The sequence below is a fragment of the Chinchilla lanigera genome, unplaced genomic scaffold (genome assembly GCF_000276665.1).
Source record: "Chinchilla lanigera isolate Chin_1 unplaced genomic scaffold, ChiLan1.0 scaffold00016, whole genome shotgun sequence".
NCBI classification, from domain to species: domain Eukaryota; kingdom Metazoa; phylum Chordata; class Mammalia; order Rodentia; family Chinchillidae; genus Chinchilla; species Chinchilla lanigera.
This window is the reverse complement of record NW_004955417.1, coordinates 19,711,435-19,731,411: the sequence shown is the minus strand read 5'-3', so window position 1 is coordinate 19,731,411 and position 19,977 is coordinate 19,711,435. Positions and strand designations below refer to the sequence as shown.

General features: G+C 32.3%; 1 protein-coding gene across 1 annotated transcript in view; it reads left to right on the top strand.

Annotated features, from left to right (window-relative positions):
• Window positions 1-19,977, top strand: part of Csmd3 (CUB and Sushi multiple domains 3) — a 1,085,099-nt gene that overhangs the window by 394,379 nt on the left and 670,743 nt on the right. The window contains exon 7 of the mRNA XM_005381888.2: window positions 16,965-17,276. Coding sequence (XP_005381945.1) covers window positions 16,965-17,276 — 312 coding nt within the window. The remainder of the gene's footprint in view (window positions 1-16,964; window positions 17,277-19,977) is intronic.

Genomic DNA, 19,977 nt, shown 5'->3' with positions numbered 1-19,977 from the left:
TCTTTCTAGAATTAATTCATTTTGCTAGTTTTCACATGGCTGTCTTCTTACTGTCTTTTAGGCCATTAAAATGTCCTCTCAGTTTCTTTCATTAATCTAGTAGCAAATATTCTCTATTGTGACACATGTGAAATTTTCTTCAATTTCCTATTTAATCGATATTTTTATCGTTCATTAATTATTAGTTTTCCTGTATCTCTACTACTCGAAGTTCCTGGACAGGGAAACTTTACATGATATACCTCTTTGTGTTCTCATAATAACCGTGCACAGGACACGATAGACTCACAACCAATGTTTCTTAACTGAACCACCAAGGATTGTGTGTCTCTCATTAAATATTTTAGGCTTTTTGCTGAATCCAGGAGTAAAGCACTTCATCTCACTCTTTAGAATGTCATAATCTCATTTTACTTTGGTTTCCTTTTAGCCTTGGCATTCTTGTTCTTTTTTTCTTTAAATTCAGAGGTGAAAATCTTAGGTACACTTTTCCCACAGGTATGACGAGCTTGAAGAGTCAGATAAGAGCATTATTCACAGTCACATTTGTGCCGGTTGCGCTGGCGTCTCCCTGCCGCTCACAGCATCTGTTTCGGTCGGGGCCTGTGCTCCTGAGTTTCTGCGTCTCCGTCACTTGCTCTGTTATTTATTTGCAACATTGGTTTCAATTAGCCTTTTGGATATTTTTTAGCTCTCGATACTCATTATAGTTTCCACATCACAGTTCTTCATTCTGTGTGGATCCTGCACTTGGCTCTTAATAAGGCATCTCTGCTCTGGTGCATTTACTTCCTCGGCCTTGGCAAATGTGTCTTCTGGTGCAGAAGTTCCCTACTAGAAATTCCTGAACTTTTTCATCTTTGCAGAAAAGAACTAAATACCTTATTTTTCTACACATCTCTGTGTCACATAGCTCTCTTCGTGGTAACCTTATTTCTCCTCCTGAGGCCACTGTCATCAACATTACACACACACACACACACTACAGTAACACGCACAGGGTCAACATCTGCAGTATCCGTTAATGGCAACATGACTTGTTGTGCAAAAACATGAAGTCTTTCTTCTCCATTGTTGACAGAATTAAATTACAAAATAAAACGGGAAGGTCTTGCAGAGACGTACGAGTGCTTAATTTCGTAATAAGGAGTGGGGAGGAGAGAGAGAAAAAAGGGTGAAGACATTAAGATGGTTATGTCCAGGTACCCACTGCCCAGGAGGAACGTAATCACTATGTGACGTAAATATGTGCTATTAAAAATAAAAATGGAAAATGAAACATTTTGTCATGGGCTTCTCGGACAGACCATGTTCTTTCCTGCATCAGGTTCTATGCAGTCACTGTTCATTCCAAATAGAAAGCAGATTTTCTCACGGCTAACTGTTGCGCTCCTTCGTGCGTCTTCCTCCCAAAGAGGAATCAGTAGCGTGAGCAGTGGTTCACTACGATCGCCTCCCGCACTTAGGCTCCCGCGGCCTGATATTCTTGAAATCGCAGGGCATGTTTTTCATTGTTCTTGACAGTTCTTGCTTTCATTTCATTTCACAAAGGAATTCCTGAAATCTATTAAATTCTTGATCTAGTTTGTAGAACTGAAGAAATATAGAGAAAGAGAGAGGGAAGGGGCAAATGTAGAGAGAAAATAAAAGAGAAAGAAAATTAAGAAGAAGGAAATCAGTAAGGAAGGAGGGCACTCTGTTAACATGAGTGATTACAGAATTAAATTGAAATTAGTGAAATCTATATCCTTATAGATTTATTGATTTGGAATGGACATAAATGTTTTCTAACACAGCCATTCTTTTCTAGGATTCTCTGCAGAAAGTAATGAGGATCATTATTTTCGCTGTTTCAAAAAAGCTGAATTAAAATTTACCCATGACTGGGCTTCTCATGCCATCTACTTAGTACTATAAATAAATTAGCACTGTGATGTACTGGTTACTTCATCATGACTAGAAGGGCTGGTGAGCAGGTGTCAGTATTCATATTTTGGGAGATGAACAAACATATCTTACTAAGAAAGTGATGTAATTTATGAGGTACATGATTTCAAAATAATTTCTTTGGCGAATATGGTGAAGTACTATTTCATGATGAAAACTTTGGTTATTACTAATTCTATCCAAATTCTTATGATAAGTGAGGAAATTAAGGTAAGTTATCCACAATTTTATACTTAATTTCAGCCTAGGAGTATCGAATTCAGAACTAATTTCGCACCAACATTCTTTCTCATCTGATATACAGCTCATTTGTAAACTGGTGTTAAAAATGGTCTCAAATAATCATATTTTGCGAGAGGCAAGTATATGTTTATTCACGTTATAAATGGGTTTTAATTACAATAGATTACCTTACTAGGCCAACATAAGAAAATATATTCTACAATATTTATGTATGCAAGTTTAGGATCATATTTTTTTTTATATTTCCTCTTTTGTTTCTTTACACAGAAAACCATAGTTTATTTTACTGACTGTCCTATTTTTTTTACTAATTTCAGTTTCTAAGACACACTACATTAAGTTTAATCTTAATTAACTTCTAACAATTATTTACCTGTTACATAAAAATATTTACTATCTCTCTGGGTAGCCAAAACTGCATTGATTCATTGATATTTGATATCAGAAATCATCTTTCCCAAGGAAAATGCAATTTAGGAGAACATATTCTGAAATATAATCACATATCAAGATATATGCCAGCTGACTGCTTTTGGAGGTAGACTGCAGTTGACCATATGGTGAGACTGGGGGTTTGGGGAACCCCCGATGTTCCACCAAGTCCTCTGAAACCTTCTAGCTAGTGATTGAAATTCTGCAACATGAATTTCCTCTCTTGAAAGACTTTGATTGAGCTTTCTACAAAATATATTGTTATCAGCCACTCATATTTTTTAATTTAGTGAATAATTCTACCCACCATTTTGTACAACAAATGATGAAGTAGGATCTCATAAATTTAGCAGATATAAAAATAGATTTCAAAGGGTGGAAATAAATATAGGTAGATAATTCTCATGATTTAAAGGTTACCCTTTAAAAATATATTTGCAGATGGTCGCGGGTAACTACATTCGGAAAAACTAGAATTTTACCTTTTAACCTCAAGAATGCTTTTCTATCAATCAGTGGGCAGCACTAATTCGATCACAATTCTATTTTCCTTTTAAGAAATACACTTGATTCTGAGAAAAGATGTAGCTCTAGGTAGAGTGAGTGGCGTTAAAAGCACATGATGACTGTTGGTTTTATAACAAAGTCCAGAGATCTTATAGGTTTGTGTCACAATCTGTTTTACCATATTGTCATACTGTGCCTTCTATGTATATTTTCCGCCTAATTTCTTATGATTTTCCTCCTTGAAATTGATCCTCTTTTCTGTACTGGAAGCGATCTCTGCTTTCTTACCCATATGAGAGACTATTCAAGACTATTACCAAATAGTTTCAAGTTCCTACAAACAAATATAATAAGACCTGCATTGAAACCTAGAGAAAATTCTGTCTGGGCTATTTCTTTCCGTTCTCTCCACCTTGGACATCTCTACTCATCTTTTTAGATTAACTCTAAATGTGTCTTTCTGTAGGAAGCCTCTCTTTTACTAAGTGTATCCTTAAGACCAGATTAGTGCTTCTATTATATATTCATATAAAACTCAGACACTTTTCGACTTAGATCAGTTACCATGGCATGAAAACACACCCCAGCTCTTAGAAACTTAAAACAGCATTGCTTTATTATTTCTCACAGTCCTGTTAGCTAGCAGGATGCTTCCTTGCATATGTAGCTACATTCAGGTGAACAGTTCCCTGGAAGACGGGGTGCACTCACACATGGTTCTATCACCCAGGAACTTCAGTGTTAACTCTGTGCACCTCTCGTCTTTCAGAAGATTCAACGTAAGTTCTATGATAGTCATCTTAGAGAAACATACCAAGGTCCAAGTGGAAGCTACAAAGCTCCAGAAATCATACAATACAACTTCATTCATATGATACTGGTCATTGCAAGTCATGAGGACAGTCCACATCCAAATGGAGGAGAAATGGTTTCTGTCGCATAGAATTAAAATTTATAAATAAAATTTAACTATATTTAATCTAATAAAGCAACTTAATAACTTAGTTTGCTATTTTTAATTGCTTATACTTTTCCTCACATTATCTCCTTGGCTTGATATTTTATACTAGCACATAACAATGTCCAGAAAAGAGTAGAAATATTTGTGCATATGTGTGTGTGTATGTACATAAAGAAAATCAATAATGCAATTCTTACTAACTTAATTTTTATTCTTAAAACACTGGATTCAAAGCTTTCAATTTTGTTCTCAAAATATTTTACCTTGGTTGAACAGAAACATTATGTCACTGAAATATAGGGAACAGGAGGCTAAGGTACACTGTTATAAAGAAATAAATTGAAACGCAGAAGAGACAACTGGATGGGACGCAGTGTATCACCAAGATTAAAACTATAAACTATGTAACCTACCAATCTAAATAAAAGTGCTAGAAACCAAGTCTTTTTTAATGTCTCACTCTTTCATTTTATTAAAATTTCAGTTCAAATGTCACTTTGTTTTACACCTGTTATCATATTGATCTGTACATTCATCGCCTTTTCCATTTGAGTGTAATCTGTCTAGAATAAACACACCATCTGCACTACTCACCTCTGGATCCTGCAGCGTCTGGCATACAATACACAAAGTAAATTATGATTGTGTAAATATATGGATGAATGAATAAATGGCCTAGAACAGTAAATGCTAATTGAGCAAGTACATGAATGATCGATCTAAATAAAATCATTTCCCCTCAGTAATATGAAATATAATATACATACTGCTTATGCTTGCTATGTGGATTACATGTACAATGTTTAGAAACGATCTTCCACAAAGTAAGAGATAATAATTGTCAGTCTATGATAATAGAACTTTGAAGCAGCAGGGAATAGTTGCTGAGAACTAATAGACTTCTGAGTCTTTGATTCAAAATTCCTGATTGTGAAGTTATTCTTTTCTTTTTTTTTTTTTTTTTTCTGGTACCAGGAATCGAACTCATGACCTCATGCTTGCCAGGCAAGCACTGTGCCACTGAGCTAAATCCCCAGTCCCTGAAGTTATTCTTTTCTATGCACAATAAAATTACTATGTGACAGACAAATGAAAAATACTCTCATTACATTTTTTCAAGATTGCAGAAATCCTTATAGGTAAAAGTTAGGCACCAGACATTTTTGGATGTTTTGTTCAGGCTAAAAATTAGGAAAAAGTAATACAAACTAGAAATACACCAAGGAATGATAATGTGAGTAAGATATTGTCCAAACCCCATTTCATACGAAGGTAGATAATTCTGTGCTACCTATGACAAACATAAGTGAGGTAGTCTTAGTCAAAGATAAGAATCCAGGATTCTAGACACTCTATTTTCTGCAGATGTAGCAGGAAGGAGGGGTATGTCATGGCCACTGCCCCCACCATCCACTCCAGACTTGCATTACTCTCTTCTCCTCAGGTAACAAATTGAGAGAGGAAATTTATGGAGGTCAAATGACTTACGTGAGGCCAGGGAACTACATGAGTGTTGTCTGTACAGAACATTATACCGAGAGGGTAATAGAGAGGTACATTCATTTCGTAGGAGTTTGGATCCTGGTTTGAGAGATTACACAATTCTGCTTTATATCCTCAGTTCACTACTTTGTAGTAATGTGTACAATTTGAAATATTTGAGGTTTACTATCCTCACCTCATGAGAAGTCAATCAGTTTCCTGCCATGTTGACAGAATACCTGACCTCACAGCTTATGGGAGAAGGGGTTTTATTTTGGCTTACATTTTCAGACCGTGGTGGGCTGGCTCCAAAGCCGAAATAGCACGGTAGAATGTTTTGAGAGGGCAAAATCTGTTCAGGAGATCGAGGAAGTAGAGAGAAAGGTACAGTGTAGCAGGGTGATAGACTCTTCCTGGATAGCCTCCTAGTGACCTGCTTCTTCTTACCTACCAGGCCCACCTCCTGTGATTGCAATTCCCCCATGACCCAGCTAGAACACCTTCTGAAAGCCCAACTTCTGCAGTCATAAAACCTTTTGAGAGATGTTTCTAATTCAAACCATACCAAGTGTTTCTGAAGATTAGATCAATTAAGTAGGACCATTTATGGCATATATCAAAGGCTCATTAAATGCTGGCTGCTCTTTTCTATTGTTTGCTTAAATATTTCTCTTCTGCAGTCATCGTAAGTAAACATTGCAAAGTAAACATTGCAATACCCTATGTGTCTTAATTATCTCTATTTAGAAATTAGAGTTATAAAAATTTACCTTCTTACATTAGACTGGAACAAGTCTCCATCAGCCTATGAAGATTAAAATTTAAGGCTGAGAAATGATTAGATATTCATATTACCTGTAAATGAAATATTTCAGCATCGTTTGTGTAGTTATAAACTTTTTGGTGCTTAAAAGCATGCTAATAACCAGGAAGTTGTCCTTTGCTTTAATTAATGATTTTCATCAAAATGTCAAACGAAAAAATTGTTCATTGGGGCTGGGGATTTAGCTCAGCGGCAAAAGCGCCTGCCTGGCAAGCTCAAGGTCGTGAGTTCGGTTCCCAGTACCGGAGAAAAACAAAACAAAACAAAACAAAATTGTTCATGTTCTGCTATTTAAAACATTCTTACTCAAAAACTCAGAATTGAGAAACTTTTGTTATATGTATGATATCTCTTTATAAAAACACAGGCATATAAGTATCTATGGTCGCTCATATATATGTGTGTGTGTATATATGTATATACACATATATATATATGAGTTAGAGATTTATAGAGACTGTAGATAGACAGTCTCTGCATATAAACCTCTAAGTATGTGTGGATAGAGATAGAGAGAGAATAGAGGGTTGAATTTTCTATTTTGCATTTTTTTATCATCTTAATGAAGACAAACATGCCAAAAAGTCTTATCCTGTATACTTATATTGCCTGGATGCAGTTGAATGACCAACAATTTATTGCTGGAGATATCTTCAATTTAAATTTCAATGAACTGCATTGTTAAAGAAACCATTTTTTAGGTGTCATTTATGGATTTAATAATTCTCAATGTGCATTTTTTACTGTAAGTAGAGAAGGTATATGTGCATAATGAGTAAAGGTCTCAGCTAGGTATTATATGTTTAATACAAAGAAGAAAAATATAGGATTTACATACATCTGGAGTAGCAGTCTTAGAACAGCTCATTCAATTGGTTTTCTTTTTATTTTTCATTTAACTGAAAGATGTTGTCATGTATTTTGTCAAGATATCCTTTTGATATCATGATATCTACCTGCTGGAATTAACATAAATTTTCACAGGATCAAAGCATACTTACATAAAAAGAATAAATATTTGCTTCTAGTTTTTATTAGCTTTATATGCAAAAGATTTTCAATGTTTGCATGTAATAATTACTTTCAAGGTCTGGCTTCCAGGTAATATCCAGGGTAGTCAGTTTAACTTGAATTTAAGAAAAAATATTTTTATTATAAATGTGCCCAAAGTATTTCATAGACCATTCCTATACTAAAAACAGAACAAAAATGAAGTTTTTATCTAATATTCAAATTTAACTGGGTGTTCTATGTTTCTATTTGCTAAATCTGGCAACCCCTGTTCAAAGTGCTTATTGCATCAGTCAAGTGTTTGCTCTGCCTTTAATTCAGGTATCTCTCTAATATTTTTTCCACTTTACAGCAGGAGCAGTCTTTCTAAAATGCCAGTCTTGTCATGTCAGTGTTCTGCTTAATCTCCTTCAGTGAGGCCATCCATGTCTTTTCAAGAAAACTTGAAGTGTCTGAACTCCTTGAGGCTTGGCATCTGTTAGCACCCTCACTTCATTCTTTCCACGGCAAAGAATTCACAGCTCTCTGTGTGCCTTGGTTTTTCTTCTGCTGCACATTTTATGAAACTATTACTTCTTGCCATTTTATATTTTATTTTATTTATTTATGGACAGTCTCCTTAAATAACTAAGCTGCTCAAAATAAGCTTGGTTTTGTGACCCTCTTGATTCAGTCTCTCAGAATTCTGGGATCATAGGCATGTATGTATCACAATATCGTACTTTTCCTGATTTTTTAAAAATAGCCATTAGACTGCTTACTTGTAAACTTGTAAGACAATGAATATATATATATATAGTGTGTGTGTGTGTGTGTGAGATAAATGTGTATGGTACACAATAGGCATTAAATCCATATTTTAAAATAGCAAAGAGAAGGAAGAAAGGTGGAATGAAATCATGTTTATCTTTCTGATATCTAAAATGCTACTGAAACCTAGAGCTAAGGAAATGATACTCATTCTCATTGGTGTAGAAAATATCAACACTAAGTAGTATTTCCATTCTGTGAAATGAATGCAATATAGGGATTTATGTAATATTTGCAAAAATTTGAAAGCATAGGAAATTTGTTGAACATTTTTGTTCATATTTCATTATCCCTTTTTTGCCAAATCAATTCTTTTGTAAGCGATATGGAATTTCTTTTTAATTAAAGAACAGACTTTTCTATCTCATCTCCAGGGAAGCTTTGAGTAAAACATGAAAAAAAAAAACCTCTAATTAACCTTTTGATTTGTGTCACCCTGAAGATCAAACTCTCTGTTACTGGAATAGAAAGAAGCAAAAAGTGTTGTCCAGATTTCCCAGTGCTCTAATAGATAACTTCTGAATTTTAACTTCATCAGGTGTCTCTCTTTTATGCTGAGATTCTAACATGCTTCACTGTCATAATCAAACTAAAGAACACAAATATATAAAGCCAAGTCTAAATGATGTGAATCTCAGCCAACCTTTACATATTATTGACGATTATGTATTAATGATATTAAAACAGAAGTTTTTTAAAATGATCTTCAAATAGAAAATATTCTCTAAAAAGAACTTCACAGAACAGTTAAGTGAAGAAACTTAAAATTTTACCTATAAATATGGATTTATTTATCATAACTATCTCACCTACTAATTATACCTTACACATCATACAACATATAAATATATTTGTTGTTCAGGTTGATCAGAGCTTTTGAGGACAGACCATGGAGTCTTCCCATTCCCAAAGGTTTTGCTTTCTCATTCTAATATGATACTTTTTCTAAAGCCATTTGGTACTTATTTTCAAACAAAATCCCCCTGCTACTAATTAATTTGCTGCTGTATAATAAAAGGTGTTCGTTAGTTATGGTATAAGAAAATACAATTCTTTTTGCCTGTTTCTTATTAGCTGTTCTCTGCAAGCGTATTTATGCAGATTCTGACCAGTTGCTCAGCAACTCTTCTATAGTGCAGACCATAATAATCTTTCCCGCAGAATGTTAGCCCTTTCTGCGCTGCTCACGCACCCTTATACCCCACCTGTCAAGAGTGAAATCACTTCTCCCATTCATATCACAGCCACATTGAATTCATTGTTGGTTGATGATAAATGCTTCAGTTATTTCCATTTAGTGCTCTGGAGGCAAGTTTCCTATCTTCCCCAAAATATATCTCTCTTAATTCATTCTGAAGAGAAACAAAATTAGTATAAACCAATTCAATCTGAATAGTTAAGCTATTACTTAACTATTACTTTAGTAATAGTAAGTAACTATTACTTTAGTAATAGTAACTATTACTAATAGTAACTATTACTTTCATAATAGCTTAACTAATAAGCTATTACTTAACTACTACTTAAGTATATATCCTCTATTGGTCAAAAACTTATTTATCTGATTATAAGAAAATAATTTTGAGACATCAGTATTTAATCCTAAATAACACCTTAAGGTAATCTGTGTACACGGAGAGAAAGATGCCAGAGTAAGAGCAACTTTGTGGTTCTCTTCCTGGCACCTCATGCCTATTAAACCAGCCTTATGCATACATCAGGTACTAAAAAAGCAGCATTTATAATTCATGAAAAGGGGTAACATCCACTTCTCAACACAGAAGACCAGCATAGAAGGAAGGAAAGGATAAACAATCAGGGCAGGAGGTGCCCACCATGATGGGTGAATTCAGGATAAAAACCTCTTATTTATTCTTCAGATCATTACTGATATAAAAGGTAACTACGCCAGCACCTTTTCTTTACTTCATTTCTCCTCTTTCAAAATAACAAATACTAGCATTATACAGTATCCGGTGGGAGGAAAGGGCACGGAGCAAGGAAAGGAGGGAAGTGTTCCTCTACACTGGCAATACCAGTGAAGGAGTCATTTGTTTGTCCCTGAAGGCTTCTTTCTCTCTTTTTCTCACCTGGATTCTAGCACAAGGAGTACAAAATTTAATTATGCCATAATTATGTGCTAAGGTGTTTGGATATGTCCAGACAGGTCCAATTTCTTACTTGAGTTTATATGCTGACAAATCTTACACTTAAAACTCAATAATTAGTAATTAATTACAAAATAAAAATGTCTCAAGAAAGGAAGGCAGTGGAGTAGTACAGGAAGACAATGATACACTTAATCATTTTTACTATTTTTCTGTGACATTCTCATCTAAATTCAAGGGGAAACAGAGGATAAACATGGAAAGGCTATGCAGTGTTATTTTTTTATATGTACTGTGAATAGATATAGATTATTACAAACAGTAAGACTGTGAAAATAAAAATGTTCTTGATATAATATCTTGGTATAAGATATAAAGAATATCACTTTTTGAATAATATCTTTAGGTCTTTCATAAGAATTATCAGCTGTTCCACAAGATTTCGTTTGAACAAATCATATAACCATGTGCTAAGTTTCATTTTGTTTGTTTGGCCAAAACCAAGAATGACAAATACTACTACTGAAATTTAGTGAAGGGAGCTGCCACAAGAAAAATCTAAAGCTGCAGGATTCTAGTTGACAATTACAGTAACATGTGGTACGATCATTCTATCCCTTTCTTTTCTTTGGAAATATGACAGTGATGCCATGAATTTTATTCAAATCCTAGGACTTCAAGTTTCATTCTCAGTATTAAGACCTTGAGAAAGATAAATATGTTTAATTATAGAAAACACTGTGAATATTTTATGGATTCTTGTAAGTGATGTGTTTGTGGGTGTGCACATTGCATTTGAAAATGACACCTAGAGCTCATCACCACACAGTGGATATTTTCAAAATATGAGAAGGAGAATAAGTTACTGGAACGTGTTGTGATATCTATGAACTGGGCAACAAGAAATGGTCATTCAAGAAAGAGAAAATATCTGAAAGCCTCACAACTCTCTACTTGAATAGATTTCTTACTACTATGCTCTCATTCTATTTTTAGTACTAAGATATTAGAGGACAAAACTGTGACGATATTTAGAGTATCATTCATACTTTTATATATCTATGAACTATTGTCCTAGTTCACCAGTGCACTAGTCACAAGGCTTTCTCATAATTTTGGTATTTTCATATTTTATCTGGAAAAAGTATTAATCTTTGTTGAGCGTGGGAGGTTAGCAAAATTTCAAAAAGTTCATAATTTGTGATTCTTATGTTGCATGCAAATCAATTTGGATTACAACATAATTTGCTTAATATGTATTTTATAATTTATTAATCATAATAATTGTGGTTTTAGATATATTACTAAACTTACTGACAAAGCTTATTATCATCAATTTTAGCTTAAATGCAAATATTCATTCATTTTGCATACAACATCAGTGAGATCACTTGTACTTGATAAGCAATAACAAATCCATTTGAAAGGTATATTCGTCTACTATTTAATCTTGTAAATTTCCAAGAAGCATATTACATAAACAAAACAGAAATATATATAAATGTCAATAAATTTAGAAAAGGAACTTGCATTTAAACTTCCAGGTCTGTTTTAATGAGTATACACCTGTCATTTTAAACTAATCACTTAGAAAAATCTGTTACTTAAATTACTGGTTTTTTTCTTATTTTGCCAACATAAACTTTTTATTTTATAACATCTCAGAAATCTGCATGTTGGTTATACCATTTTTTTCACTATCATAAATGACTTAATTTCTGGGTATACTACATTCTTTGAATAAGACAAATGGTCATAATATTATGTACCTCTAACTTAAATGTATTACTTTAATTTAAAAGCAAAATATTTTAACACAGATATAGACATACTCTTTAAAACTCAATTATGTTTTACAAAATTCACTTAAGATTCTCGTAGGGAGTAACAATTGATTAAAAGTTTTTATATTTGCGTTATTTTTAGTTTTAACCACTACTTTCCATATCAATTTTAAGCACTATGTTCTATATTAGTTTACCCATTTCCTCTCTAACTCGGATATTGATAATAAAAATATCTGCCAATTTATTATCAGATATGAGACTACACCAATTTGAAGATAATGGATTTAATATTTAAAATGCAAAGTACTTTATTTTTGCAACTCTACTATGCTTAGGAAAAATGGCGACTTTTAACATGTAGCAGATCAGTGCCTTTGTTTTCCCACACATTCATATTTAATTAATCTACAAATGTTCTCTTCCATCTTTGTTTTCCTATAATTTTCATCTAAGTAATGTAGAACAAGACGGAAACAAACCACAAATTGATTTATAGCTTATCAAACAATGAGTGTAATGGAACTGTCACATTAGCGTGTTTAGGTATTTTTGGTATTATTTTATTTTTATGTATACACTTTTGTTTCACACGGTTTCAGTTTAAATGTTTAATATATTTTCAGTGTCACACATCATTATTCCATTAAGCTTTCATTAAATTGTTTCAGATAAAATTAAAGGAAGGAGAATATATGACACAAACTGATATCAAATAATGTACCAAACAGATATCTAAAAGCAACTTCTTCGATTAGTTTGAATTTTCTTTAAAATGCTCTTTAATGTAATCTTATATGTTTGTATATATATATCTACCCAAGCACATGCATCTTTGGCAGCATATTCTGGTCTTTACTTGTTTGATGAATTGGGTTGAAACAACATACCAAATCTGAAAACAATCTATAGGACTAAAACTTGACTTGAATAAAAAGAAAGTTCAAATTAATTTTGGCATGAGGTTTTACATTGTACATTTTCTAACTGATACATTTATTAAAGGCTCATGCTTAATCTCTTGCAGATATGTGGCTGAAATAAAAATCTTCCAAAATTTAATTTTTCTTAAAATACACAATGAAATTCTAATTTATTCTTGTATGCAATATTACTAAATTTGATAATTTGCATGTACGATGTCATTTTCCATTACCATGAAATTCAATATGGCATAAAATTATGATGTATAAAAGCATGTTTTTATATGCAAATCATTTCATTTTATTTTTGCTATATTGGAAAATATTCTGTTAAATATATTTCAGATACATTTTTATATTATAAAGATCTCATTTATAATTATATATCAACTAATTTAATGACAGGTTAATCTAATTGTGATAAATTACATCTTGTGTACATGATTTAATTTCAAATGAAGTATGAATTTTTGAATGTACATTTTCTTCCTTTAATTTGAGTTGTATGTCTTGTTGTATGCATTTAATTGTGTTATCAAAGATAATGTTTATATAACTGTGTCACATACTTCATTAAAAAAGGAAGTAAACTATTGCATTTTAATTTATGGTAAGCTATATTATATATTTAAACTGGATTGTTGCTCTGCATAATTCTCAGGCTATTTCCATCCTTGGCAATTATCTATGAAAGTTATTTATGCAAAAATTTTGTTTTTCATCTAGTTAAGTGAAGAAGTTTGGTGATTTAAAAATCTGTTTCATAAGCTGAATATTCCAAATTGGCTTACATTTTAAATAAAATGACTATACATATGCATTATATAATTGTATGGTGATGGATCATTTATTGCCTTACAAAAGAAGTAGGTGTTATTTCTTTATAGTTGCAGTATATGTACCAAACTTATATTCTTAAAAGTAGATAAAATTTTCCTTTTTCTTTGGAAAAACAAAATCTTATATATGTATCACATTACATACCTAAATAAACCCAGTTCATATCACTAAAGTATAAACTTTCACGTTTGAGAATGACAATAGCACCGTCCAAATGATTCTTAATTATTGAAAGAAATCATGAGTCCACACTTTTTCAAAAGGAAGTTGTTGGAAATTAAAAGCAAAATTAATGATTTTTTCTTCATTCTTTAGATTTTCCTTCTATTTATGTTGGTGTTTGAAATGTGACTTTGCATGGTACCTACTAAAATTGTATATTTTATTTTACCTTTTTAATAATTGCCACTATGATTTTAGGCTCATTATTAAAGTTATTCATCCTCTATAGTTTCTTTTGAGGAATGTTTCTTGAATATCTATTTTATGCCAGGTACTTTTGCAGACACTGTTATAGAGATTCAGCAATAAATAATATACAAAAGTCTGTGTACAAAATATACAATTTCTCAGCCTCTAGGAGTTTCCTTTGTAGTACAGGGAAAAAGAAGATGAAAACAATGCATATTAAAACTTAAGAACTGGTTAGTAAAACCTTTGTTGAAATACATATCTGGTTAGATTATGGTTATGGAAAAGAGTTTCCAATACTTTATCTTAATATTGAACCCTATACTGCATTGAAGGTAAGGGAATCCTACAGAATTACTACCTTCATTGGTAGGAGTTATAGTTCTAACCCTGAAATTCTAAGACTGGAGTTGCTCACAATCCTGAGTTGAAATGGTGCTAACCATTAGTATAAACTTCCAGTTTTTGGTTTGAAATTTTATTTACCTCTTGGGTTCTTCTGGAAGGTGGGTGTTTGGAATTTGTCCTTAGATTTTGAGTGAATTGTTACAGAAGCAGCCTAAACTGGTTTCTAGGAATTGCCAAAGAAGTATTTACCTAACTGCAAGAAAATGTTATTATCAGATTAGTCATGATGACTCTATGATAAAAGTGAAAATTCAGTTCATTTCTTTGTTAGGGACAGGAATACTCATACAGGAAACAGAGTATAAATTCTGTGATTTATCATACTTTTTGCTTACAAATTAGCAATGCATATTTGTAGTTAAACGATTTTCTGCTCTACTTAAAAGGTTTTTAGGTTATATTTATTAACTATTTGTGGTACTGGGGATTAAACCTAGGGCTTTTGCACTGAGCTACATCCTTGGCCCTATGATTTTTATTTTAATTTTGAGACAGGGTCTCATTAAGTGGCCAAATTGCCCATGGGGCCTCAAATTTCCAGTTCTCCTGACTAAGCCTCCCAGAGCGCTGGGATTAGAGCCATGTGGAGGGACATTAGTGTGGTTTCCTTCTTTAAACATTGAAGTCCAGCAATTATGATGAAGCTATGAATACCTTTAAGATATTAGATTTCATTCTACTTCCCTATCTTTTCAAAATTAGAATGCTCAATTAAATTACTTGCACAGTAATATGGACCTGTTTTTATAATAAGCATGTGAATATCACAAAATTAGTGATAACTAAGGGACCAATTACAGCATGATTGTATGGTTAGCAGTCATTTCTCAATTATGTGATTAAATAAAAACTTATTCAATATCATCTTAGTAAATATTACAGGTTGATTTCTATAACTATCATGATTTTAGTGGATCACAACCTTCATTATATACACACCCACACATATATATATGCACAGCTTTTTCAGATTAATGATACAAAATATATTAAAATATTTAGGATAATCTGATAATATTTATACCTCAATTACCTCTGGTTCCCTAAAAATATAACCAACATTTAAATCTTTTTTGTATTTATATCAGAATCAGATAATAACTGAAAATTTATAGTGGAAGAATTACAGCAGAAACACATTTTTTCATGCCTACAAATGAAAGCCCCATGCTTGATTTTCTTTCTTTCTTTTTGAAAACAAAAAGCAAGCCTGGTGTGGTGGCACACGCCTGCAATCCCAGCACTCAGGAGGCTGAGGCAGGAGGATGGTTGTGAGTTCAAGATCAGCCTCGGCTACAAAGTGAGCTCAAGGGCACCTTGAACAGCATAGCAAGAACCTGTCTCAAAAAAAGAAAATAATTAAATTGTTATAAAACTCTAATAAAGATAAGTTTGGATAATATCATATAATTATAATATGTGATGGAACTATGCACATGTTTTGCAATGTTTATGAGCTATTTGGAAATTCCTAATCATTACTTAATTCTATATTTGTATGAATACAATCCCTTATTAACTGGTAGTTTTCAACCACTTTTAAAATAAGTAGTTTAATTTTAATTAGTTTGACATCAGTTAACATAAAATTTTATTTTAAAATGGAAAAAGATATTAACTAATTTCAGAGAATGTACTAAATTTAAAAGTACATGTAGCTCATGACATTGAATATATCACTGTATCAGACGCTTTTTGTGGAATGAGATTAAGGTAAATGTTTACATATGGTAATTTCAGCCTCATTTTTTTTCATCATTTTATTTTCATTTTTGCTTTGCTTTTAAATTTTCAGTTTTTCACTCGCTTGTCTTAAAATATAATTTTTTTTATATTTTTCCCAGCAAGTATGAAGAGATATGGCACAAATTATTGAAAACATACTTTTGAGAAAAGTGTGGTTATATAGTTACTCATTCCATCAAAACTTATGGATTGCCAGACATATGTTGCTAAAATTCATGTCTAGATTAAAAAGGAAAAAGACATTATGATTCAGGACTACATAAAGAGTTCTATCTATCACTCCCTCCCAGTATATTTTGGTGAAAATAAGCTGTATTTCGTGTGTATTATCTACCCATAGGTTGATTGATACAAACTGTCCTATAGAGTGGGTGTGCTTCACATTTTAGTGAAGTGTTTGTGTTTTGCCTCTTCATGTTGGTTATCCTTAAGGTAATCGAAGAAAAAAATAACTTTTTAAAATTATCAGAAAAAAAACCACAAAATTTAAAAGAAAAAGTTAGCATGTAGTGCTACTGTGTCCCACAGGTTCTTCTACATTGACCCACACTACCTCCACTGGTGAGTTAGAGGAGCATAACAGGACTGCCACTGGTGCTATTGCTGTTGCTAGCACACCTGCAGATGTTACTGTATCCAGTGTTACAGCTGTCACCATCCATAGACTTTCCGAGGAACAGCGAGTTCAAGTTACGAATCTCAGAAATTCAGGTCTGGACCTCAACACATCCAAGGACGGGCTTTCTCTTCATCCAGCAGATACACAAAGTACAAGGAGAAGAACAAGAAATGCTGGACAGATAGAAAGAACTAAAGAACTTGCAGTTGTTACTCATAGAGGTATTGGATGTTATTTTACTTGTCCCCGTTGAGTTGCAGCCAAAGCTATCTTTTTGTTATGATTCTAATTAGAAAATGAATTGAAAGAGAACCAAGAGGTAGACAAAATAGCTGGACAGTAGAGTTAGCAACAGGCAAAACGTGCATAACTTGAAAGCACAGAAATTAAAGTTAAAACAGAAGGCAAAGTGCAGTACAAAGGTTAGAGGGGGAGGGGGTTTGAATAAAAAGACAATAATGCAATCCCATGGTAGCACAGACTAGCACTAAATACTTATCTCTTATTATATACTGGTCATGATGCTGAAATACCCAGAAAATAAAGTAGCCAATTTCTGATTATACTTGCAGATATTTGCACAGAGATGATTGGTTTCTTATAGTAATTTAAAGTATTTGCATGAGATTTTGATATTATGCGAATGCTATCTAACCCTTGCAGAAATAGATGGTTTGGTTGGAAAAATGGAAACACGTGTGGTGATTGTTTTATATAGCTTAGTATTTTATTTTCTGCATTACCTATTTCCTGAATCATGATTGTATGGATAGTAGATTTCTCACATTAAAAAGGGAACAGTTGTGAATTGGTATGATGACTCCAACGTTAAATAGTCCTTCAATTTCTAATTTATTTTTAAGAGAAAAGAGTACCACCCAACCCAATCATAGATTGGTAATATAAATTAGTATAAGTTAATATTAAATTTATGTAAGTCTATCTTCTATCAAATAATGCAGCAGACATATTCTATTTCTTGCTGACTGGTGGCATAGAGTCCTTTAGGAAAAATTCCTAAATTTTTCTTAGGTGGTGCTGAATAAAAGTTCATTCATATCAATAGATGCAACATTGGAAACGTTAAGTTATGGAACATATTTCAAATATAAAATATCTATACCATTTCCAATTCATCATCATGTGCTCTCTAGACTGGATATGTTTTATGTAGTGTGCAGTCATGCTTTACAGAGACCGTGACGTAAGTAGTAAAACAGCATTCTATCCTGAGGGCAGAAAGAGAGGAATGAAGACATTTTTACATGAGTTAGTTGAAATCCATAGAAAAATATTGTAGCAGCTCATTTCCATTAGAATTTAAACTGAAAGGATTTACTTTGATTCTCTAATTACACACATTCTAAAGTAAATGTTTAGCATGCAGTGATCTCCATTACCAGGTTAAATTTCCATCTCTGGTTTTGTCTATATTTACTTTTTATTATAAAACATTACTAGTCATAAGAATAAAGAGACTATGATGAAAGTTATAATTTTACTTAATTAAGTGGACAGTTTCTTACTAAAAAGGAAATATAAACAGATACATTTCTATTAAAATATTGTCAAACAAAAATATATTTTTCACTTCCTTTGGAAAATTGTATGAGCTAACTAAAATTAAAAAGCAAAACAAATCAAAATCAAAAAATAATCTAAAAGTTGTCATTCATAGAAATAGGGTAATTTATGTTACAAGTTTTATTGCAAATATTAACTGTCATACAAATACTACTTAAAGTTTGTCATCATACTTTGTGAGAGACACTGTTCTTACAAATTAAAAATTTGTAGAATGTAGAACAATGATTCAGATTGAGAAAAGATAAGGTAGTAACAAATTGGTACCTTAAATAAAGGGATTTGAAAATGACACCGTATGAGGTAGTTAACCATATTTAGGTGATTTTTCAATTATATGCCTTATAATACTTCATAGATTCCAAATCAGTACTTGAGTTTTCTGTTTCTATCATAGTTTTCAATGCGATTTAAGAACCAATACCTTTTTAACATCTAACTATCTTTTTTATAAAGTGGTAAATATTTATTCAATGGTCCCATCCACCTCATATATAAAAACCCTTCACTAGCTGTTTAAATTAAATGTAAAATATTACACAGAAAACATTTTAAGTACTATGTTCATCATTAATCTTAGTGACAAATCATTAAACTTTTTTGAAATATCTAATTAAAATTAGTTTTCTTTCTCCTAGCAACTGGTGACTCAGTGATTTCATTTATTTACCTATCTGTTCTGATGTAGAGAAAAATTATTAACATGACAGCCCCCCCAAATGTCAATATTAAAAGTGAAGGAAATTTGTCTTATGTGTATTGTTTACTGTTTATAAAAGTCTTCAATATGTATTTTCAGACGTAAAACAATCTTCAAAGATTTGATCTTTAGCAGGCCAAAACACCTAAAGTAGTATTGGCGGATATCAAAGCAGTGTTCTTTAAAGAGAAAACTAATTCTAGCTCCCATACCATGTCTAAAGTGCTTACTGAGTATCATGTTCTGTTCTAAGAGAAATAAAGATAAATAATACATGAAATCTTCCTTCAAGACATTGAAAGAGAGAAGAACATAGAGATAACCATATGGTGGTTAAAGGAGATTTTTATGAAACCCATAACTAATCAGAATCCTAAAGGCATTATAAGGTATAGGCAAAGAATGAGCTATTTATGTTCCTTTATAAAGAATGACCAGTAAATATTATCCAAAACAAATGCTTAATTTTTTCTATACATTTTAGAAAAAAATATTTTTTATTCTTCCACCTCATTTTCAACAACATTATCAGAATAACCAAATAAAAATAAAAACGATTACATATCACCAGACACTTTAAAGTTTCCAATGATTTCTCAGTGAGTTTAGGAATAAAGCCAAAGTTTAACGCTGACTTA